The sequence below is a fragment of the Lampris incognitus genome, chromosome 1 (assembly GCF_029633865.1).
Source record: "Lampris incognitus isolate fLamInc1 chromosome 1, fLamInc1.hap2, whole genome shotgun sequence".
Lineage (NCBI taxonomy): Eukaryota > Metazoa > Chordata > Actinopteri > Lampriformes > Lampridae > Lampris > Lampris incognitus.
The window spans coordinates 101,127,340-101,152,525 of NC_079211.1; the positions used below are offsets into that span (position 1 = coordinate 101,127,340).

Sequence of the window (25,186 nt, forward strand, 5' to 3'; positions counted from 1 at the left end):
ATTCATCATTTCATTCATATCAAATTATAATCCATCTTTGTTTACATATCTTTGATACTCAATCTATGCTTGTAAATACAAATGCATGCATGGGCAAGACATCTAGGCAGGATCTTTTTGGCTTGTCTTTAGCTTTTTATATTCCTCTTTCCTTAGATTACTGTGTGAACACCACCATCAGGATCCAGTGATTTCTATGATCGACATGTTTTAAACAGTTAATTATATCGTTGTCAAACCGAGAGGACGAACACATGTGGATGTATGCTCATGTTCAGGAATTCGTTTTAAGTGCAAGATTAAAGAGACGTCTTTATTCAGTATATTTGTTTGTTTTTAATCCCGGCTGCATGCAGCATTTATTTTCATATTTTACTTTGTAATAAGTGCACTGACTTCTTATAAGAAATAGTACAAAATGGATCAACCCTTTTGACAATGACTTAAAAACAGGATAGGATGAAGGTAAACAGGTTCTTTATACACCCACAATAGAGGACATGCATGGCCCATTCATATAAATACAAAATATCAAATGATATGGTTCCCAATAACAAGCAGACATGATGATCTCTCTGGTCACTGGACTTCCACATTAGCCAGCTACCATGTACAAAAACATGTCTCTCTTGGCAAGCTGTATATCAAAACATGCTGACAGTGTTTGCATGCCCCTTATGATAGTATAGTGTTGGCAGTAGGACAAGGTTACCGCCAGAGGATATTTACCCTTTTTTGGGGGTTGTCAGGTTTGCTGACAGGGGAAATGATGTCACAGAAAGATCTCGAAGGGCTGCAACTGAAACAGCGCTTTAACACCATACTATGTCCTCCGTGTTGGTCACACATACTATCGTCCACCGGTTCTGCAATCCTGTAAACCGCCCTTCTGAGGCGCTCTGGCTTGCAAAGTCTAGAGCATTACCGGTCCATTTCCATGGAACGTTGCAAAAACGTACACTTTGAATCACATGAGGGTCCTTGCTCTGGATTTGGCAGTTCTCATTCATGAGATTTTCAAAAAGACAACCCATTTTACACTTCCTGCTTGTTACGTCTGTATTCTTTCACAAAAAAAAAAAAAAGTTAAAAAAAATAAAATAAAAATGGCACATTCCAAAAATAAACCTGGCTAACTATTGCAAACCAATCAAAGCTTTGCGAATGCACATCCTGGCAGAACAAGTTTAGGAATGGTTGAATACTGTCGAATACTGCCCTATTGTATAGATTCAGATTAAAGGGTCATGCTATAATGCTCTAGAAATCCCCACAGAGCTTAGTGCAAAAGTAGTTCAAGTCCTGTTTCATTTTTATAACACAGCATAGACCAAAAGGAATGACGATGTTATCCACACTGATAATAAGAGACAAACATGTCAACAAAGTAAAATTATCACTGATCAAATTGCAAATGAAGTGAAAACACAACACGTTTGCACTGCCTTATGTACAGGATGTGGACCATACAATCTGGGGAGAACTGCTCGTGTTCAGCACCAGGTACGACCACACAGATGGACTTGGCCGAACCTGTTGCTACTTGTGCAAAACAATCAGGCGACCAGTCACACTGCAGCCAAGACGCTCACATGCAAGTCTTATTGTAACACTTGCAAGTGAATAGTGCCCGTTGCCAATTCTTATCAACTCAAGTTGACAAGGTGTACGTAAATAGAAATAATGGCAAAGATAATACATAGCATGGATGTAGAGAGAGGGTAGATCCAAAATGGCACATAGGATGTAATAGCTGATTTAAAAAAAAAGATATTTACAAAGCAACTGCTGACAAAGGAATGGCACCAATAAGGGCTATGACAGAAGACATTTAGATTGAAAGAATAAATGGTGTGTTCATTGTTTGAAGGCTTTCACTCTTGTACAATAAACAGAGCAAATTATTCATTGTCAATGCAACAGTGGAAAAACGCAAATTCAGTGTGGCAGGTGGAAACACTCCATCTGCATGGTGTGTACCTCTGAAAATTGGCTTATCGACTTGTAACAACAAAACGTTTGTGCCGTCAGAATGACACTATAAAGTATAAAAAAGAGAATATAAATTCTGTCCAAAGACAAATGAAGGTTTTATACTAAAAAAACAAATAAAAAAAGGTGTCAGCTTTGCAGCTCTCCCTCAAAAAACAACAAAAATAAAAGGGGGTGCAAAAGTTCACAATTTGGTCATGGCAAAAGGACGTCACCCCAAGAGCACAACATGCTGAGTGAAATGAGGTCCTGTTCTGTGCAAGTGCATACTTCCTCATCACATGACTATCACAGGATCTCTGACCAAATCAGTCTGTCAGGCCTTTGGTTGCTTGCTCTCGTTGGGGTCAGCAGGGCGGTCTGGTTTCCAGTGACTGGACCGTAATCTGATACTGTTTTGCGAGGGCTTTTGTCTGTAGGTAGGTAGGTAGGTAGGTGTGTGCAGGGAGCAAGGGGTTAATTATGAGGCACTCGTCATGCATCCTTCCATAGCAGCTCGGCGGGAAACGGCACGTTTTCTGAGTCATCACCACAAACAGAGATTTATGTCTGTCTGGCTTTGGGGCTGGAGACGCTCTCACCAGATAGTTGTTTTGGGCCATTACTAACCTCAATCTGTGTCTGGGGAATGAGCCCAGGGTCCTGGAGGTAAGGGTTAGGGTCTCTCTCTCCCTAACTCATGTCTCTGAATGGTATCCAGGTGGGGTTGGGGGTATTGGATGGGGACTCGTGGGGGGGGGGGGTTCATAGATGAGTCTCATCCCTCGTCTCTGTAGCATAGTCCTGCTGGTTCCTACTGGCCCGGGATTGTCCAATGGGCAGGTCATCTGGCACATGAGCCAATGGGTCGGACCGGATAATGTATCTACAGAGAAACGTTTAAGATGTTTAAAACCTTTACTTTTCAGTGTTTAAATATACTGAATTTCTGAATAATAATCTGTATTTGTTTAGTATTTTTAAAACAAATATCACAAAGTGCCTCACAGCATAATAGAAAGAGTAATAAAACAATCAATGAATAAAAACAGAAATCCAGCTGAATGAGCGGTGTTGCTACAACACACCGCAACAACTTACAGTGAAAGCAGAGTCGGGCAGACAGAAAAAACAGGTGGTCGGGTTGATGCTTACACTATGTCGTTGAGCTCCAGCATGGTGTCCGGAGGAGGGTTGATGAGCACGTAGGATAGCGTGTTCTGGTGATCGTTCATCTCATCTAAAAACAGATTAGACAGGTGAGAGCTTCACCTTCACACTGGCACCTCAGCTCCAACTTCCCGCCCCCCCAAATTACATGCACCGTTAGCTGGTAAATGAGCCCTCTAACCGCTCTGACGAATTTAAGATTTCCCTCATCTTGTCTGCAGTAAGTACCAAAGACTAAGACTTAGCCGAAAGGGCAAATCTGAGATCTAGTTTGCTTCCAAATGGGCATAACTTTTTTTTTTCAGTCTAGGGAACATTAATTATGCAAACTTTGACCTACTTGCTACTGAAGTCTAAAGTTTATTTGGAATTTCAAACCAGTGGTGGGTGAATTTTTATATATAGGATGTGTGTCGGCCCTCTGTGATGGCCTGGCGGCCTGTCCAGGGTGTCTCCCCGCCTGGCGCCCAATGACTGCTGGGATAGGCTCCAGCATCCCTGTGTATCCGTCTGCTGTGTTGTTTAGTATTACTACGTATATGCTGCTTTTCATCCCATCTTTTTAAGAGGAAAAGGAAAGCTCTTCACTTTTTTAACCTGTCAAAATGTCTTGTCCAATCAATAGTATTTTGAGGACTGACTTGCAATATGCCCTGTGATGGCCTGGCGGCCTGTCCAGCATGTCTCCCCGCCTGCCACCCAATGACTGCTGGGATAGGCTCCAGCATCCCTGCGACCCTGAGAGCAGGATATGGGGTTCAGACAATGGATGGATGTGTCTCACTATAGTGGGGTGTGTGTGTGTGTGTGTGTGTGTGTGTGTGTATCGGGCCCAGTTGGCTGGCTGGTGGTGGTAGGGGTGGGGGAAGTTGAGGGGGGACGTGTGCGTCTCCATACAGTAACAACCCACCTGATGGTGCCCCTTTTTCAAAGACCAGGCAGAGTGGGGAAGAAAGAAGGGCTAAATGTTACTGTCAGGCCGTGGCTGGTACAGGAGGGGAGGCCCATGCTGTCTGCCACAAGCGCAACCTCATGCGCAGCTTCCTGGGGGTGTGGGAGGGGGGGGGCAACATGCAGCTAGCGTTCGTGACTCCGCAAACCACATCCACCCCAACCGGACTGCATTCCTTTTTCATCCTGCACATTCCATTCCAGACTGGACCGCTGTGGCCACAAGGGCGCCAGATTGCCATGCCGACGAGCGACACTCACTCACTCTCTCTGCCCACCCCAACTGGAAAAAGTTGGACACGCCCACAAATACAAGGTCATGCTCTGCCGTTTCGTCTGTCGCAGACTGGACGCAGTTTGCCGTGCCGCTCCAAACCAAAAATGAAGAGTGAAGCAAAAAGCATTTTGAAGTGCGAGGGAGGAAAGGGTCCCGATCTACTGTTAAATGACCCTGTTTTGAGGCTGAAAGTGGACAGGTGTTTTTTACGGGGGAGGGGGGGGTTGTGTGTACGATACGTGGCACATTGAACACCCTTTTCTAAAACTCCCTCAAAATCAAATAACCCTTTGGTTCTCCCTCACATATTTTCTTATTGTGGAGCTCCGGGTGACAACACAAGACACTGTTCCTCTCCCCGTACACGGCCGCCATGCTTCCTGCTTCACTCTTAAGCCATACTCCAATGCCCTGCCGTGACCACGGAACCATTTTAACGGTCACCTCAAGTCCACACAATGCAGAAAAAGACTAGAGATAAAGAAGGCAGAGAGAGATAGAGGAAGAGTGACATACTGCTGGATGTACCACTCATTCTGCCAGAACACACGCACCCACCCACCCACTCACACACACACAATCATGCAGTACAACAGCAGTGCTGTGATTAGCAAGCTAACCTGGACGCCTGGTCTCCTTGGAATATGGCTGCTCTGAAATGTCCTGCAACTCTAAGCAATGGCAGCACGGTTACCCTCTACGGCCCGCTCAAGTCATTTACAATAGAGTACACATTAATGTATCCAAAAAAACAAAACAAAACAAAAAAACAAAACAGGAAAAAAACCGGGCAAAAATGTGTGAAAACAAAACGCCCTCTGTGGAAGGCTGTATCTATTGTCAATCATCCCTAGTTAAACTTAAGAGGGCTACTGGAAAAGAGACGGGTGTGAAAAGACACCTATATCATCTCCATTGGCTGGAGGTGACCAGTCATATGTTGTACATGGCTTGGACACAACACGCAAAGAAATTACCTTGCAAATATCCTAGATTTACTCGATTCATGACATCACTGGCAGTAAGATTAGAAACATCCTCTACAAGCCAAGGAAGGAAGAGTGGAGAGAGAGAGAGAGAGAGAGAGAGAGCAGAGATGAAAAAAGGAGGAAAAAAATCAGGCAGGCAACAAAAGCATCCACATTTTTCAAACAAAGTTTAGAAATTGAGAGGTGAAGGCAGAGAAAGGATGCAGTAACGTGATCTGAAAAATAAAAGTGAGCCTCCACAGAATCTGCTCAGGATCATTCACCTGCCGTAATTCGGGTCTTCCTAGGTGGTTTCTTTAAAGACCACGAGCTCGGTCGGGATTTTCGACAGAACCACGTCCCGATGACGCGTTACTTTTTTGGCAAGGTGAACAATTCTGGATTCTGAGTTCTTCTTTTTTTTGAAGCGGAAGAGGAAGAAGATGAAGATGGTGAGGACAACAGACAGACAGAGAGAGAGAGAGAGAGAGAGAGAGAGCGGAGCTGAGCTGAGCAAATGAAAAGTGAGAGGGAGAAGAAAACACACAGGCACATCACACGCAGCATGAGCTCAAACACCAGCGCCTCTGCAGCCTCATGCCTGAAGGGGGTGTGCAGTCCTCATGCTGAGATGACAGGTGTACTGGCTCCCACCGCACGTCGGGGGCATGAACGGAGAGCATGGCGTGAGTTTGGGGGGCTTTAATGACGGTTTCTTAAAAAGGTGACGATGATTTGATTTTAAGATGACAATGGACCCCCCTGGGACCTCACAGCCCCCAGTTGTTTAAAAAAAAAAAGGGAATGAGATGAGGTGAACTGGTGGGATGGTACAAATGCACTAAAATAGCATTCACTCATTTACTAACAACATGAACATCTAAAATTGCATAACTTCATTAACTGTGGTTTGGATAAATAACCGGTACACATAGCCACTGCCCTACTCTTGCCATACAATATGCATTAAAACTTATTCTTTACACATTATTTTCTTGTTAAAACGTATTACTACTTCATAATTACTACTTCATAGATTAACTTTTCACTTAAAGATTATACCTATTAAAACATATGTATAATCCTATGCTATAGTTATACAGTACTATATCTATCTATCTATCTATCTATCTATCTATCTATCTATCTATATATATATATATACACACACACACACGAGTCTAGCCCCACTTCAAAACCTACCCGGCGCGCCAGTCCCTCGGCCTCTCTCACCACTTACCATATCCCACCGTGGGCAGGCCCAGGTGCTTCATGCGGTTCTTGACCAGCTCGGAGAGCTCCTGCCTCTCGGAGCGCCGGTACAGGTTGAGGCGCTGCTGGGAGATGCGCTCGGCACGGCTGGCCGGCTTGGCGCTCTTGCGGCTCAGGCGCCGCGCCCACTGCATGCTCTTCTTCCTCAGCAGCGGGTGCTCCGACTGGTCGCTGGTGGTGGAGTTGCGGTGGGCCGTCTTCTCCTTCCAGGACTCGCGCCGCTCCCGCTGCTCCTCGCCCCCTTCTTCTAAGTTGATGGACACCTGAGACTGGGGGGTTTTGGAGGGGCGAGAAAAGGTGTGGAGTTAACGCTGTCCCCCCACGTGATCTTTTTTAGCGTGTGAGTGAAAACATGTGAGGGAAAGAGGGATTGTGGTCACTGTACATTAATGTGATTTTGTGTGTGATTGTCATGTGTATATGATTTTTGCGTGTGTGTGAAAGAGGTAAACACTGTGTGTATGTGTGTGTATAAATGGATGTGTGACAAATTGTTTTTTTTTTTAAAGTTTATTTCTATTTTTCAGCATTTTCTGCCTTATTTGAACAGTGACAGGCAGGGGGGAGTGAGGGGATGACATGCAGCAAAGGGCCTGAGCCAGATTTGAACCCAGGCCGCTGTGGTAAGGATTCAGCCTTATGTGTCTACCAGGTGAGCCACCGGGGGGGCCTGACAAATTAATTGTCAACGTGTTTGTTTTTGTGTGTGCACATGCAAATGTGTGAATGCATGCTAGCAGATTGTGTGTGTGTGTGTGTAGGAACAACAGACGGTTAGCATGTGGCTGTGTAGGAACAACAGACGGTTAGTATTGTGTGTGTGTGTGTGTAGGAACAACAGACGGTTAGTATTGTGTGTGTGTGTGTGTGTAGGAACAACAGACGGTTAGTATTGTGTGTGTGTGTGTCTAGGAACAACAGACGGTTAGTATTGTGTGTGTGTGTGTAGGAATAACAGACGGTTAGCATGTGGCTGTGACAAAAGAATGTCATCCAAAAAGTAGTGGTTAGTGGTTAATTTAGAAGCAACGTCTTCCTTTATCCCATTAAAAACACATTTTTGGCTTTTAGGCAGAGCTTGAAGTGGGCCGACCTCGGTAAATGTCAAAGTAAGGGACCCGAGTACGCCATACCACGTCACGCAGGTCAGCTGCAGAGCCTCTCCCGACAAAATTTAATTTATCTTCCACATTTAATTCTTTTTTGGGGGGGATTTCCCCTCATTTTCTCCTCAATTATACTTAGCCGATCCGGGGAGGGCTGCAGACTACCACATGCCTCCTCCGATACACGTGGAGTCGCCAGCCGCTTCTTTTCATCTGACAGTGAGGAGTTTCGCCAGGGGGACGTAGCGTGCGGGAGGATCACGCCATCCCCCCCAGTTCCCCCTCCCTCCTCAACAGGCGCCCCGACCGGCCAGAGGAGGCGCTAGTGCAGCGACCAGGACACACACCCACATCCCGGCTTCCCACCCGCAGACACGGCCAATTGTCTGTAGGGACGCCCGACCAAGCCGGAGGCAACGCGGTGATTCGACCGGCGATTCCCGCGTCGGTAGGCAACAGAATAGACCGCCAAGCTACCCGGACGCCTCTACATTTAATTCTGATTTTATTGATAATCTTATTTTCATTTTGATTTATTCATTTTAATTTGATTTACTCATTAAAAAAGCCGTACCATTAATTTCCCTGTCTCAGAACTGATTTGGTAGCATGATGTGAACGTCAGCAAATCTCCATAGTATAGCACTTTCCACTCACTGCAGAAACTCCAAATGTAATGTAACCGGTTATTTTCTTGCCCGGTGCGGGATTCGATACGGGGTGTTACTGCACCACAAGGCGACATCGCTAACCGTTCGGCTAAAGGGTCAGACCCATTAACTGGGGGCTAACGTGTCTTATTACTAGTTTACAGTCGTCACCCTCCCCGGAAGCGCGCCCTCGCGCTTTGTTATTCCCGCGCTCCGAAGAGACTTCTGAGGATCCGCACACTTCCGGATCCCACCACTGCCACCAATGTAACCGGTTATTTTCTTGCCCGGTGCGGGATTCGATACGAGGTGTTACTGCACCACAAGGCGACGCCACTAACCGCTCGGCTAAAGGGTCAGACCCATTAGCTAGGGGCTAACGTGTCTTATTAGTAGTTTACAGTAATAATATCCTGGTGTTCGCCGATACGTGCACCAAAATGCCGACAAGGGGTACCTGCACTTACATTTTCTCCACATTAAGCACCGCTTCAAGTCATTTATAAAGGCTATTCTCAAAGAGCCAGCGACGGCCCGTCAACGCTCTCAGCTGCAGCCCGGACGTGTGTTTTAATGTAGTCTCGACGCATTAGCGACATGCTGGGGATGTGGCCCTTCAGGGGTTTGCCATCGCAGAGCAAATTAACCGGAGCTGTTATTTTACTGAAAGACCGCAGCAGGAAGTGACGTCACGCTGAAACCTGGCTATCAAAGACACAGATGTCCGGACTTACCTGCGGGTGACCTTCCTTGCCCTGGGGAACAGGAGAGGGACAAACAGACAAGGAGACAAAATGAAAGATGAGGGGGGGGGGGGACGTTCAAAGCCAGCCAGACATGTTGACCATCTCCAAACGCCAACGTAGCGTAGTAAATATCTCATATTTACTTGGCAGCGGGGAGGCAGACTGACACCAGGCACTTCTCTGCCGTTCAACTAATCGAACAGGCCGATGAGGTGGTGGGAGTGGCGGGTTTAGGAAACAACGTAGACAGACGACGTTCACCCCCCCCCCCTGCTTGGCTAATGGCGGCGTGGTGTGGAGAGGACGGCAGCATGAATGTTCGAGCTGAAACAGCGCGCGACGAGGCGCCGCCTCAAAAAGTACCGCGTCGTGAGGAAAGTCGTAAGCGGCCCGACGCTCGCCGGCTAAGAGAAATAACCAGCCCTTTATTAAGCCATGATGTTTCCGCCACGACGGCTTTCCTCAGACGCAAAACCGTTCTCTTGTCTTTTACTCCTTGGATATTTCCCAGAATGCACCGTAAAAACCAGCGAGCGTCTTTTCTCCCCAACCGGAAGTGACGTAACTCTTCTTCGGCTGTACGGCGATCTGAGCTGAGGCGAGATTGGAGGACGAGAGACCCAACCTTATTTACAAATGCACCTATTGTTACAGCTACATACATGTAACAGTTTTTACAGTTTGTTCTTTATTTTTCCAATACGTTTTAGAGCCACAGCTAACGCCAAACTCTTTCACAAAACCTGGGCTGTATTTAGCTTTACTTGTATACAGTGGCGGATCTAGAGGTTTTTTTCCTGGGGTGGCAAAGGGGTGGCATGAGGTTCAAGGAGGGGGGCAATGGACATTATTCTAAACGTATTATTATTCAAAACTCGGATTTCATCGAATGTATTTTGTTCTCTACTGTTTGAGATGAGTTTGGTGCGGGTCTCGTTGACCTTCACCATGCATGTGCATAAAATATACTTTAAAAACATATTATCTGATTTATAAATGGGGTGGCAACAGGGGTGGCAAGACTGTGTCCCAGAGGTGGCAGCTGCCACCCCGTAGATCCGCGCCTGCTTGTATAGAACGCCAGCTAACTATAGCTAACATTACCCAAACAGACCCAACATTACGGCAATCTCATATAAAACGTATATAATTTATGCTGATGCTACGTCATTACAGTGTGCTGTTTTGCAGTCGGGTCGCTCATTTATGAGTCTTCAGGATGTCCCAATGTTCATCAAATCGGTAACCTAACCAATCGAAATTCAACCTACTGCAGCGACTACTGAACCAGGGGGCAGTGTGAGACACAATCCAAGACACTACACACGCAGCTGCAGTGTGCGACAAACACTGTAATGCACCGTAACATGCACATGCTTTGTAACGGTGGCAAGGAATGAGACACCCCCTCTCCAATTAACAGAAATGGATGTGATGGTGTGGCAGGATGTCCGCCACAATGGTACTCTTGCAGGTAGCCGCACATCCATCGACCTTTGCAAGAAAGTGACTGATAAGAATAATTTCCTGCATGCAGAGTCGTCATCCCCAAGATCTAAAAAGCAGCTTGTGTCTGAATCAGCTACAAACACTCAAAACGTATTTGCTCAGCCAAAGACAAAACGAGATAGATAGATATTTTCCTCACCCGAGGTCTGGCAAGCAAATCCCATTAGAGGGGTTATTAATATTAACTCTGTTAACTTAATTTATGCCATCTGCTGTCCGTACTCAGTTCTTTATGAGGATTAGACATCTAGACAACTCCTCACCCGTATTTTTCAACATAGGAAGTGTGATATATGGTGGGGATCACTCCAGCCCTGAGGCTGATCGCTTTATTGAGAGTGGTCATACACGTTCTGAGTTTTATGATTTCAGGAAGAAAAAAGAAAAATCGGCCATCGACACCCCATCCAGCGTGATACAAACAGGTTTAGAGTGTTTCATACGTGAAGGGGTGAACGAAGGAATGATTGCGGACACAGTTTTAGTCTTATTTCACATCTGATGAAGACCATAATGGGGCGAAACATTGTGCTTTTCAATTAAGGCTGGTTATTTTTCCTGTCTGTCTTGTGACTTTCTTCACTGAAGAACAGCATGTGGGCTGAAGATTTGATTACGATGAGCAGCAGCTGATATGCAAAGCAGAAAACAAGGGAAGCAGAGTGGCACTGAGGCCCGCCAGGATGAACACACAGCTAAGAAGAGACAGGAAGAATGATGAGAGTACAAAGGGAGGAAAAAAAACAGGGTGAGTAGGTGGACGAATGGCAGAAAAGAAGGAAGGAAGGAAGGAAGGAAGTAAAGATAGGGAGCGAATGACATACTAAATTAATACTTTAACTGATACTGGAGAGAATGAAAGGGTGTCACGTGGAGAGGGGAGGAAATCAGAAAAGAATGGAAATATGGATAGAAATAAGGAAAGGGAGAAATAATGGAAATAAAAAAGCGAGTCGTGTGAGCAAGTGAGCACAAGCAAGTGAGCAAAAGGAAGGAAGGAAGACAGATTAAAGGTCTCTGATGAGTCTGAACATGTTCCTCTGGTCTTGGGGCAGTCTCACCTCAGAGGTGGAGAACATGTGGGACTCGGTGCGGTAGATGCCGATGGGAATCTCGGCACTGGAGGAACACAGCTTCTGGAAGAGTCTGCCATAGGTCCTGATCCACAGGTCCTCCTCCGTCACCTTCATCTTAGAGGAGAAGAAAGAGAGAGAGGGAGAGAGAGAGAGAGAGAGAGTGTGAACCAGACGTTTCAGTCCTAATGCAAATCACTTGACCATTCCTTTTTTTTACATTTAAGTTTATTCTTTTTTTTCCATTTATGTGGTTCAAGTAGTTCAAAAAGAGGAGGAAGGAGGCTTAGAGACAGTATTGGGCTCAAGGACACTTCAGCTGAATGCAGAGTGAGGTTTGACATTATCATAGTGTTATGGAAGTACTAGTTACCAGTACTAACAACTTAACTATATTTTGCATTAGCCAAGTGGTAATTCAACAAAATTCAATTCAATTCAATTTTATTGTCATTAAATTCAAGTTACTGTTAGTATTACTGCCATTAGTGGTATTTGCAGTATTGTAGGATTGCTTACTTATTTTTACTTATTATCTATTTGTCGTTTTGAAGTACAGTCAATCACTGTAACTGCGAAACAGTATGTGAGTCTGTATGCAGTTATAATGTAAGTATAAATAAGTAGTAGGGCTTTTTTTTGGGAACAATTTGGCAAGACGAATCAAATCACAACACAAGATTCAATAGACTTTAATGTATTATGGTATTACCAACACTACGATACAGTGCCATGTTTTGTCCAAATGTCAAGAAAGTCGTAAAGATAACACTTCAACATGCACGAAATAAGAGTTACCACTTCAGTAGCTAGCTAGCTTGGCACTGGCAACACCTGCAGCCATGTCCCAACACTGTACCTGCCACTTAGTGGTCAGAGATGTAAACAACACTATGACGTGGCTCCACTGCCACGTCTCTGTTCTGTGTAATCAATGAATCGATGCAGTGTTTTTGAAAATTGACACAATACTGTGAAAGACGGTATTGTGATACTCAAGTGTATCAGTATTTTCTTACACCCCTAATATGAAGATATTCTTATGAAGTAGTCTGAACTGTAAAGGACTTTGGAAAACAAAATATTCCAATTTCATAAAATAATCACATATTTATCACACATTTACCTTCACTGCAGTTAAACTTAATCCAATATGAATGAATAATATGACCTATACTTTCAAAGTAGTTTCCCTTACCACTGTCTATGGTGGCGCAGTCTCACCTACAGGCAACTCTGCAGTGCAGTCTAATGTAATGTTCACATTGGTGCAGGGATATTTATGGAGATATTCCAGCTTACCGCACACAGATACCCAGAGCCAGGTGTGGTGTCTAGACCCAGGAGTAGTCTTGCAATAGGAATCATATAGTCCTTGACAAAAGACTGCCAAGAAGCACAGAAAGGAAAGAGCAAAGAAATAGTCAATATTTGAGTGAAACCTTTTTGATCTAGTAAAGTCAGCTGGAATAATATATTTACATTATTTATCAATATATATTTTTATCTGTCTTGGATTACCATACTGTGCACAGTGGCGGACTCAGGCTATTTGAGGGGTAGGGGCAAAAATAGCTGTATGCAGTAGGGCACCAGTGTGTAGAAAGTCCTGACACATTTATGAACTACTGGAAATGCACCCATTAATGCAAGGATCATGTTTTCTCCACTAGAAGGGCACCCTAGAGGGCACTATATCATATTGTATCCACTGGAAGGGCGCCCTAGAAGGCACTTTATCATGTTTCGTCCACCTTAGAGGGCACTATATCACGTTGTCTTGCACATTGGGCCATCTTAGAGGGCACTTTATCATGTTTTATCTACTATAGGGGCATCCAAGAGGGTACTTTTGCAGCGTTTTTTTTCAAATATGTGGGTACCCGGGGGGGGGGCAAATGACCCCTCCCCCCAACAGTCTTTCACTTTGCAACTGACTTCTTATCTATTGATTCAAGTGTGATTCCAAAGCAAGGCGTGGGTCCTGAAACTTTCCTGACAGGTTTCAGGAAGTTAAGCTTACCAATTTCAAACTACCAAGGATGCACCGGACAGTAACTTGGCCAGTGAAAATAAATGGGAAGCCCCAAGATTCATTTTCAGGGATCAGGAATCAGGAACACTTTATTTGTCATTTCACCTCATGTACTTGCACATGAAGTGAAATGAAATGCTGTTTCCCCCAGCCCACAGCAGTGCAACATACAGACAAAAACACATTTAAGAACTACAAGAACACACATATTCAAACTAACACATAGTATATCCAAAAAAAAAATCACTGTCCAACAAACGCCAGCCAGGATGACTGTCAGAACTGCTTGTCTGCATGGGCTAGCAGTTAGCCTAGCCTGCCTCGATTACGCGCCCTGTCAGACCGCCCTCCGTGTTTAGTCCTCAGGCGCAGCTCCAGGCAGCGGTCATGGTCCCTGTGGCAACTGGACGAAGCAGACCAAGCCCTCCCAGCCAATCCAGCGCCAGCTCTCCCAGCCACACACCCTTGACACACCTTCCTGCACCCCACACGACGACATCAAAAACACCAGACAACGACAGGTGAGGCTGCCACCAGACCACCCTCGGTGTTATCGGAAGTGCTGGTCTGCATGGGCTAGCAGTAAGCTTAGCCTGCCCCGCTTCCGCGTCCTGTCAGACTGCCCTCGATGTTACCTCCTCGGGTGCAGCTCTGGTCAAGGCCGCGGTCCCTGGGCACACAGCGCAGTAGACCAAGCTCTCCCAGCCAACAAACGAAGACAAAAATGTAGACACAGACGTGGACAAAGACACTGCATCGACGGTACTGGGTGAGGCCGCTGCAAATGTGAATTCGCGCTGCCATCTTCCCACACCGGTACAAGGTGAGGCCGCTGCGAACGTGAATTTGTGCTGCCATCTTCCCACACTGTGGGAACCTTGACATTTTGATATTACTAACACAAATAAAACTTCTGTATACCATACTATATTAAAACCTAGCGGTCTGTTAATAGTTGAAGCAGTTGGGAAAGTGTACTCCTATGTGCCTTAAATTATCGTGTGATAATTTACACAGTGGATCTTCACTGTAGGGCGGCACGGTGGCGCAGTGATTAGCGCGGTCACCTCACAGCAAGAAGGTCCTGGGTTCGAGCCCTGGGGTAGTCCAATCTTGGTGGGTCATCCCGGGTTGTCCTCTGTGTGGAGTTTGCATGCTCTCCCCATGTCTGCGTGGGTTTCCTCCGGGGGCTCCGGTTTCTTCCCACAGTCCAAAGACATGTAAGTCAGGTGAATTGGCTGTACTAAATTGTCCCTAGGTATGAATGGGTGTGTGTGTCGGCCCTGTGATGGTCTGGCGGCCTGTCCAGGGTGTCTCCCTGCCTGCCGCCCAATGACTGCTGGAATAGGCTCCAGCATCCCCGCGACCCTGAGAACAGGATAAGTGGTTCAGATAATGGATGGATGGATGGATCGTCACCGTTTAAACCCACCTTCTCCGCATTTGTGTTCATTGTTCAACTTGTTCTCGTGAAAATTTGGCAAAAACCTTCTCCACAAGATCAAGAGTAAATTTGGGCTTTGAGAAGCAGTTTTGGACTTAGTTTGTTGAAAGCTGAATGAGTATCCATGAGAGAGGGAATAGTAGATGAGTGTGCGCCGGTTAAATGCACATTTATCGCAACCACCACTAAACATAAACAGGTGAAAAAGCACCATAGCTATCTTCCCCACAGACCCACCTGGTACAGCAGTGTATCCAGCATGCTGATACTGAACACCCTGCCTGCAGCAAACGGCAGGCGGAACATGAAAGCCAGGTTGGAGCCCTTATCACGCTCTATCTGTTGAGAGGAAGCGAAGAGATTAGAGACACAGAGAGCAGATAACAGACAAAATCCCTGTCTGACTCCCGGGTTTCAGTGCTCTCTCAATAAACTAGTGCTGCACTTATTTGCTCAAAAACTAGGCAAGCACTGACACATTGCATTGCAAATTTTTAGCTTTGAGAAGTTTGCTTATTGCAATTCATTTTAACATATGGGTGGGAACATGACTCAAGGTCAGGGGTTGAGAGCCTCTGGATGAAGTGAGATTCCAGGTCATGACAAGAAATGTTTCCCTCGCCCTGAAAATCCCTCACCTTCTCCAGCTTAGAGAGAGCCAGTGAGTAGCAGTCCTTGGCCCGAAACTGCATGAATCTCATATTGGATGGGTGGGTGAGCTCAGTGATAATACTGAGGCTGGGGAACAACCTGAGGGGAAACGAGAGAGAGCGAGAGAGAGCGAGAGAGAGAGAGAGAGAGAGAGAGAGAGAGAGAGAGAGAGAGAGAGAGAGAGAGAGAGGAATAAATGCCTTTGGAAGATCCAATGTGACATTGATAAATACCATTAGTTTTGTGCTGTAGTTTTCAAGGATTTTTTTCGTGGTGGTTTGTCCTTGAAAGTGCCGTGTGGGCTGAAACCTTGAGCTGAACTAACTCTTAAACACAAAACTGAAGACAGATAAACAGACTCCTTAACCGGAGTCTTCGAGAATCCAAGGCCAAAGTCAAACAATATAGACATACTTTAATCAGGAGTGACACATGATCTGAAATTATTATTCATTTAACAATAATACTAACAGAAGCTTTGGCGTTGACCCTATATCTAAGGTTTCTCCCATCTTTTTCCACTGAAAAGGTGTTTCTATGGAGCTTTTCTTCTTCATTCAAATCAAGGGACTAAGGACAGATGGTGTCATCTACTGTATCTCACCCCGAGACCGATTTGACTGGTATCTTGACATGCAACCAACTATTTATGCATCTCGATGCATTTTAAGCAGGCAAGAGATCGATATAAATCAATTCAACCCCTTCACCTCAGGCATGAATAAAGCATTTCTGATTCCCGGCACAATACAATGCAAGGTGATGTCATTCAATACAGTGTGTTGCAATATTGTAATCAGTTCCATGTTAATTCTACAAAGACTACAGTTTTGTGACTGGATGCAAGAAGAAATCCTAGTAGGTATACATCTACTCAATCCAGTAAAGGGAGATGAGGACGGTGCTAACATCCTGTATGGCATCTCATTTGTTGGTAGTACAACATGAAAACCAGTCTAACTCATAAAACCCAAATTTGGCCTACACAATAAGTGATCTTTGGTAGTGCATGACACATTTCCTCAGGATCGGTTGGGGAGATGAACTTGTAGAAAGTTGGTTTTATTTTCTGTGCATGGCCAGTTGACGACAGAGAGAGAGAGAGAGAGAGAGAGAGAGAGAGAGAGAGAGAGAGAGAGAGAGAGAGAGAGAGAGACAAGCATACTGACGCAGGTAACTTTGGAGAAAAAAGCGAGAGAAACAGAATGCGAAAGGAGCAGAAATGCCATGCTTTACTGATACAATGAAGTCCGCATTGATTTTTCTATGATTCCCTTCCAACTTCTGCTTGATCCTAGTTGTCCGAAGAGATGTAGAACCTTAAACATTAAGCCCGGTGCATCAGTTTGAATCAGTGAATCGTCCCAGCTCAAGTGTCTACCTGTTTTTCAGTGTGACCAGTGTCGGCGCTACGGGGGGCATTGGCCGGGCCTCGCCCCCCCAAATGAAAGTTGTGCCCCCCCGCCAATTACTCAGTGATGATGTGAAAATTAGTACTCAAACATCATGTAAAAATTTAAATTAATTAATGCACATAGCACATTTAAATACATAATCAATAATAATAATAATCAATGAAATAAAATGCTTAAATTTCGTGATTGTGGAGGAGCGGGGTTAGCAGGACACCGGAGTGGAACATCAGTGTGTGATTTGACCAGAAATGTAAAGCGCTTTGAGTGGCTGTTGCAGCTAGAAAAGCGCTATATAACATGCAACTTGATTGATTGATTGATTGACTGACCTTTAAAGAGCCTCAAAACAAGGAAAAAAAGAAGACTCCACAATCTCAAAAAGAGAGACTGGGCTGTCACTTGTGCAGTATGCATTTTTTTCCCCTTTTCCCCTGTTTTAATGGTTTCTTATGATTCCTTGCACCTACAGCAATTGCGTACTCATGTGAGTGGATCCTGCATGTGTTCATTTTTATTAAGATACTCTATATTAAGAGACTCTCATGTATTAGTAACCCTACTGAAAGTGCAGCATAACACAGAATTCACCATTTGCTAGACACTTTTTCTATCCAAAGCACCTCACAGTGTGCTGACTGCATGCATTTTCAGCACTGCTGCAGGAATTGAGCCTCTTATCTTGGCAGCACTGTGTATCATACTAAAGAATGCCATTAAACAGGCCTGAGATAAAGCAGTTTGAACCACTGGTATAGTTGAGTGACATGAACCAATGACCTCCAAGACCCCCCAACTCCCCTCTGAACCCAGGCTGACTGTAAACCAAACCACATTTCATGAGATTTTGATGTGGCAGAGGAACCCATCGCATCAACATAAAATCAGCAAAATTTCAGCTTCATCGTTGCCAATCTCCATCATAAGCTGTCTGAAGATTATCTTTAGCTTGTTTAATGTGAGACATCACACACCCAACCTCAGTCGCCATAGAAAAACTTCTATTCTTCTTCACCAATATCATCCAATATGCTCATCTTTGTAATTGGTCATTGGTGCTGATTCGGGTTTTGTGGGATGTTATAACATGATTTATAACCGAAGTGCCACTGGCTGAAGAGCAGTGACATCTTTAAGATCTCTTGCTCTCTAAAAGTGTGCCTTGATTGCTATTACATGGTAATGCTGGTGAAGAGAGCAACTGGCATTTAAGAAACATCTCGGGGCATCTGGGTAGTGTAGCGATCTATTCTGTTGCCTACCAAAACGGGGATCGCCCGTCCCTACAGACACAATTGGCTGTATCTGTGGGTGGGAAGCCAGATGTGAGTGTGTGTCTTGGTCGCTGCACTAGCGCCTCCTCTGGTTGGTCGGGGCACCGGTTCGGGGTAGAGGGGGAACTGGGGGGAATAGCGTGATCCTCCCACGTGCCACGTCCCCCTGACAAAATTCCTCACTGTCAGGTAAAAAGAAGCAGCTGGCGACTCCACATGTATAGGCGGAGACATGTGGTAGTTTGCAGCCTTCCTCAGATCGGCAGAGGGTGGAGCAGTGACCAGGATGGCACGGAAGACTGGGGTAATTGGCCAGGTAAAATTGGGGAGAAAAATGTGTGATTTTGTCCATTCAGGTGGTAATTGCGTGTGACACACAGGGCTGTTTGCTGCGAGTAAGCTCACGCGATCTGCTTGTAGCGTCTGTGCGCGAATGGAAAACAACGGGGGAAAAGAGCAGAGCACAAGTAAGGATTCTAAGCGCACATTCGAAGGTTAATTTAGCAAATAATTAATTTAAAAAAATCACAATCGAAGAATGTTCAAATATAGAATGTAAATTTGACAGCCTTAATGCTCATGCCCCCCCGTGAAAACCGTAGGCCCGGCCATCAGATTTGTTCTGGCACCGACACTGTGTGTGACCATAAAGCCCTCTGAGACTGCAGCTCTTAGGGATATACAAGTAAACTTGACCGCATCACAAAACATACATTTTATGGAGTTAAAAGTTAAAACCCCTTAATTCAGGCCATGGACAGCTATTCAGGGACACAGAGCAGGCTACGATACTAGCGGTGGTGGTAGCAGGAGAATGGCAGGCCGAAGAGGAAAATAAATGACTGGCAGGATTAATTAAACTGGCGAGTGGAAACTATTGTTTGAGTCGAAAATAACATGACAGGGAGGAGGTATTAATAGAGAACAAGGGATTACCAGTGCACTGAGAGAGATGTAGAAGCAAGGAAATCAAGGTTTTCTTGACACGCCTACAGCTCTATATTCACCTATTGGCCATTATTCAGTTTGTTGGGCAATTTTAGTGTCAATAAGATGAGGTTATGCCTTCTCCCATCTTACATTTAATTACATGTTTCTAGACATTGACAGTTGCTCTTCTGAACTTGGTCTACCTGAACATGGTCTGAACATTGACGATGGTCTTGGCGTCGGCCATGTAGTCCTCCTCAGCGCTCATGGTGCTCTCCTTGTCGACCACCACCAGGTTGTCAGCATAGATAATGCCACATTGGAGCAGGTTGTCCAAGCTGGGACCATTCAGAGAGTTAAATCAAGTTTAAATGTTTGCCAAGTAAGTTTGTACGTTAGGAACTAGGAACAAGGCACTAGGTATTTGACTTGTTGGGATACACATGGGAAATAATGTAACATTCTTAAATTAGGAAGACCAACACTGTCTAAAGATAGTTTTGGATGAGAATATCTAGGACTCTCTGAATATATCTACATATCCAGGATTATAAAATGGGAGGGGAGTGAAAGAATTGAAGGGGGATAGCAAGGCACCGGTACAACAAACTGACAATAGAAAATCTACAGAGAGTAAACTGTGTAGTTGATGGGTCTGTACTATGCAGAATTCACACAGCAACGGAAGCATAGTTAGAGAACATAATAACACCAATGTCCCCAGAACCAAGGATATACATTCAATTAAAGGGAGTTGTATCATAATTTTTCATACACCTTTCAAACACCTTATTAAGTGACTTATCAGGCCATTAAGGATGTATTTATGAGTAATGCCACTCATTAAAAGGGTTATTATGCATACTCTCCTGAATATATGCCTTGTAGCTGTGATGAGAAAGGACAGAAAGGTCACCGAGGTGGACATCATCATTAAAGCCAAATGAGTTTGTTAAGGGAAGACACTTACTTGTCAATGGTGCCGGTCATAAAGTAGACCATTGGGAAGCAGCAAATGGCCTCCAGAAAGTGGTTATCAGGCCTGTGGCAAACAGGAAACATCAGGGATCAGGCATCCTACTCTAATTACCATCAGGGAGTTATTCCTTCTTACATAACACCCGTGATGTGGTTTCCTGTGTAATTTCTCAATTAGAGCGAGAGCACATGCTATTAACCGGTGATTCATAAGGCAATGTGATCGATGAGTGTTTTTAATTTCTCATGCAAAAGCAAATTTTTTACTGGTTGCTATAGAAACAGCAAAAGGATAAGCCGGGTCATTGCCGAAGACTATATCACAGGGTTTATGTCCGCAGTTCATCACTGGAGAGGAGGCCCAAGCATATGAGTACACCCCAAACACAATGAGTATGTACACAGATGAACAAACAGCACCGCACATGCACGCACACACACACACAGCCTGTATCCAAATTTTTACTGCTTTCCATTCTCCTGCTGATGTACTGCCTTTAGTGGATAATGTAAAACTCTCCTAATTTTCCAATGCTGAGTCAAAGTCACTCTTTGTGGGGAAAAATGGTGAGCTGGCGTGACAATGAGGGGAGGCACACGAATCATCTTTAATTACGCAATGGGTGGTTTCAGCCAAGCCACCCGACTGGCTGTAGCCTCATTCCAGCTGGACTGACAGTTGCCATGAAGAACGGCATGTTATTTAATTGGTTGTGATGCCAACTTTGATAGTAGCCAGGCAATCAACTAGCAAACTGTCTCCTTCTCTTTCTTTTTTCAATCTTATTTATGCAAACTACTTTCAATAAGTCTTTTCAGACAACACATATGCAATGAATCACTAAGCACTGTGTTAAAGTGAGAATACCCTTGAAAATATAATTCCCTGTGATAATGGATTCATTTTTGCTGTTGCATTAACTCGGTGCCTGTAAATAGTGCTTGTTTTGCACATTTTTTGCTACAGTACATTGAGTCATGTCATACTGACTACTGTAATTCTATCCTCTTTGGTCTTCCCCTCAAGTGTCTTCATAAGCTTCACTTGGTCCAGAATTCAGCTGCCCGTATCATTACCAGAACTCCTCCCACAGATCATACCATTCCTGTTCTTCAGCAACTCCTTTGGCTCCCTGTTAAATACCGTATTGACTTCAAGATCCTGCTCCTCACATTTAAGACCCTTAATAACCTCGCTCCTTCATATCTTTCTGAGCTCCTTCATATCCACACGCCCTCCCGCACTCTCAGATCCTCTTCTGCTCTCCAACTCACTACACCGCTTGACTACCATGGGATCTGGAGCATTCAGTCGTTCTGCCCCCTGCCTATGGAACTCTGTCCCACAAGACATTCACAACACTGACTCTCTTTCAACCTCCAAATCCCATCTCAAAACGCACCTTTTCAAATTGGCATATTCAGTCTGATCCATGCTTCACTGAGTTTTGTGCAGATGTTGATTCTATATTTATCTGTTGCGTTAACTTTTTATTTTCTACCCTGCTTTGTTTTAATTTTATGCTGTCTGATACGGTGCTGCTTGTTTTTTACTGTGTTCTGTAAGGTGTCCTTGAGTGCTCTGAAAGGCGCCCACAAATTAAATGTATTGTTATTATTATTATATGTAGAAGTGCGTTGGGTTAGCAGTGCCACAGCAAGAGAGCCTTGGGTTTGAGTTCAGCTCCTCTGTTTAAGTCTGTATGTTCTCCCCATTTTTATGTGGGTTTATTCTGTTTAGCCACTGCAGTGCAGCGACATAACTGGACACACAAACTTTCCTATAAGTATGAATGGGGGTGTGAGTGACTGTATGTTTGAGTTCTGTAATGGAGTGGCCACGTGTCCAGGGTGTCTTCCTGGTCCTCCACCTAACACACACGCATACAAGAAAGAGGTCAGTTTCTGGATAACTGACCTATTTCTTGTTGGTGCGATGCTCCAGGTATGCCGACACCAGCAGTGTCTGTGTCCCATTGACCTCCAGCAGGGGCACCATTTGTCTATTGGGGCTGAATGGGTGAAAAGCATGCGCCACCCCCTAGCAAGCCTGATTTAGATTAAGTGTCTGTAGAAAATGAATGACTGAATGAACAAACGAATGAATGGTGTGACCACCCTGGGTTGGACCGAAAGGGGTGCAGCCTTACGAGTAGTCTAGCAGCAGAACTATCGGGTTGAGCTCTTTCCGGGGCCGGTAGTAGGCCCGCAGAGGGACGATGAAGTTGTAGAGGCCGTTCCCTGCTGTCTCAGCGGACACTATGATTAGCTTGTTCTTGAAGCCGTATGCCTTGGCGTCCTCAAAGCTATTGTGGGTGCAGCCCTGCGTGGAGAGAGGCAACGTAACAGACGGTCAGTGACGGGTTTCTGCAACGTCCTGTGAGCCGCTTTCCACAACAAGAGTACTCTCAGTGTTGAATAGTTTAAGGTTTACAAAATAAATGTCTGATAGTGATGTAATGTCCTCCCATAGAAGGGATGTACAACAAGCTAAATGCATTCATATTCTCCATGAGCTTCGGGCAAGTTTTTTGTGGTTGAAGTGTGGTGCTTTTATGGTGTTTATGCCTTTTTATACTTGTGCATATGGACTCACCTTGTCTAAGCGAAGACAGCAGAATGGAGCTTTCTGCGGTAGGAGGTGACACAGAGTCGGAGAGCTGCCGATGTAGGGCGAGTTGGGAGGGTAGCCCTTCACAAAACTAACAAGACAAAAAACCCCCCAACAATAATGAACAACTTAAGATCCAGGATGTGGCTTCTGAGATAAGATATCTTCACACTCTTCAACTGGAGGGACTATTGTACAACAAAGACTACTACTAGTATCACCTCTCTCCAGGCAAAAATACTTGCTGTAATGTGTATGTAGTTATAAGAATGTAATAACATATGCATTTTTTCTTGTTTTGTCTCAAGATGTATCTGTCAAAGCCTCTCAGCACATTATGCTCTCATCACCACATGGGGGCAATGTGGGATCTTAAATTTCACCCTCCACTGCGCCTCACAAATGCCACAGTTCTCACTTATTCCCCCAGCACTGCCTCTGACATCTCTCAAAGCAGTGAAACGACAGGGCCAGGCAGCAGGGGGCTATTACAGATGCTGGAGGATAGCCAGGCGGCACTATGTTTTACTGTATGGCAGAGGTTTGGTGAATGGGGTTTTAAACATCTCTCCACCCGGTACTGTTAATGGGGTCTCATAGGGGCTGCTGTGGGGACCGTGACATTTTTCAAAGGCACAGGCGGAGAACCTGTCCTGAGCTTAACTCAAGCAACTGCGACACACATAGAGAGAGAGGGAGAGCGAGAGAGAGACATACAGGGGGGGGGGGGGGAATACAGAGTTGAGAGGGAGAGAGCGGTGACCTCTGTGTCTTCTCATCTGAGCCACATTTGGACTGCCCTGCAGAATCTGACTCCCCTTGGTGTGAACAGGTTACAGTTAGGGGGGTTAGGGTTAGCCTAACCTAACCTAGCCTCACACCAAGGGGAGTCAGATTCTGCAGGGGAGTCGGTAAATTCTACAACACCAGCAGTAAAGCATTCTAACGCCATCCATCTCACCTCCCATAACCTCCCAGACACAAGGGGGAGGAGAGGTGAGACCAGTCAGTTATTCAGTCCGGTATGTCACTGTGGATTTACAGTCACGCTGACCATAAAGGTCCCATGAAATGGCACTTAGTGCACTGTGAGTCTATGCACCATGACACATATTCCCCAAAGACAAGGAACTGTCAAGAGGGATTATGTGAGGGGAGGGAGTTTGATTTAATTAACAGCCAATCACGGCAAGGCATTCTCAGAGGAATGAGGACTTTGATATGTTAGTGGCAAGTTTCAGTCTGGTGGTAGAGATGGCTTGTTTTCTCTCAATTTTAGCTCCCCAGTCATTAGATGTTATTTTACTTATCATTCACCTGTGCAAGATGATGTAACTAAAAGAACTATTTCATCTTTCAGGAAGAGAAAAACATAACTTTCATATACACTATAAATATATATATAAAATCCGATGATTCAAGTAAATTCTTTACGAGACAGTACAAGCCTGTTTCATGCCATAAGCAATCATCAGATGATTGCTTATGGCATGAAACAGGCTTGTACTGTCTCGTAAAGAATTTACTTGACTCACTGGATTATTTTGCTCCTTATTTTGTTGAGCACTCGCCCTACCATTGAGTGTGTGTGTGTATATATATATATATATATATATATATATATACATACATATGAGCCAGAGAGAGATAATTTTTAATTTAAGTGCAAATTAAATGATAGTTCGAAGACAAAAATACATATTGTAACAGATGTCTGAAAATCAGATTTGACCAGAAATGTAAAGCGCTTTGAGTGGCTGCTGCAGCTAGAAAAGCGCTATATAACATGAAACTTGATTGATTGATTGATTGACTGACCTTTAAAGAGCCTCAAAACAAGGAAAAAAAGAAGACTCCACAATCTCAAAAAGAGAGACTGGGCTGTCACTTGTGCAGTATGCATTTTTTCCCCCCTTTTCGCCTGTTTTAATGGTTTCTTATGATTCCTTGCACCTACAGCAATTGCGTACTCATGTGAGTGGATCCTGCATGTGTTCATTTTTATTAAGATACTCTCTATTAAGAGACTCTCATGTATTAGTAACCCTACTGAAAGTGCAGCATAACACAGAATTCACCATTTGCTGGACACTTTTTCTAACCAAAGCACCTCACAGTGTGCTGACTACATGCATTTTCAGCACTGCTGCAGGAATTG

The 25,186-nt window shown here is 44.7% G+C and overlaps 1 protein-coding gene across 6 annotated transcripts in view; it reads right to left on the reverse strand.

Moving 5' to 3' along the window:
• Window positions 1–315: 315 nt before the first annotated feature.
• The window catches only part of LOC130121764 (potassium channel subfamily T member 1-like), a 166,005-nt gene continuing 141,134 nt past the window's right edge, over window positions 316–25,186 (reverse strand). For 5 of the 6 annotated variants that reach the window (XM_056290844.1, XM_056290681.1, XM_056291011.1 and 2 more), the window contains 12 exons: window positions 23,014–23,119; window positions 22,568–22,740; window positions 20,410–20,481; window positions 19,643–19,777; window positions 15,811–15,922; window positions 15,410–15,511; window positions 12,996–13,079; window positions 11,682–11,810; window positions 9,100–9,120; window positions 6,578–6,878; window positions 3,127–3,211; window positions 316–2,857 (listed from right to left, as the gene is read on the reverse strand). In XM_056290844.1, coding sequence (XP_056146819.1) covers window positions 2,737–2,857; window positions 3,127–3,211; window positions 6,578–6,878; window positions 9,100–9,120; window positions 11,682–11,810; window positions 12,996–13,079; window positions 15,410–15,511; window positions 15,811–15,922; window positions 19,643–19,777; window positions 20,410–20,481; window positions 22,568–22,740; window positions 23,014–23,119 — 1,441 coding nt within the window. In that variant the 3' untranslated portion in view covers window positions 316–2,736. The remainder of the gene's footprint in view (window positions 2,858–3,126; window positions 3,212–6,577; window positions 6,879–9,099; window positions 9,121–11,681; window positions 11,811–12,995; window positions 13,080–15,409; window positions 15,512–15,810; window positions 15,923–19,642; window positions 19,778–20,409; window positions 20,482–22,567; window positions 22,741–23,013; window positions 23,120–25,186) is intronic. The other variant, XM_056290763.1, reaches the window with a different exon arrangement.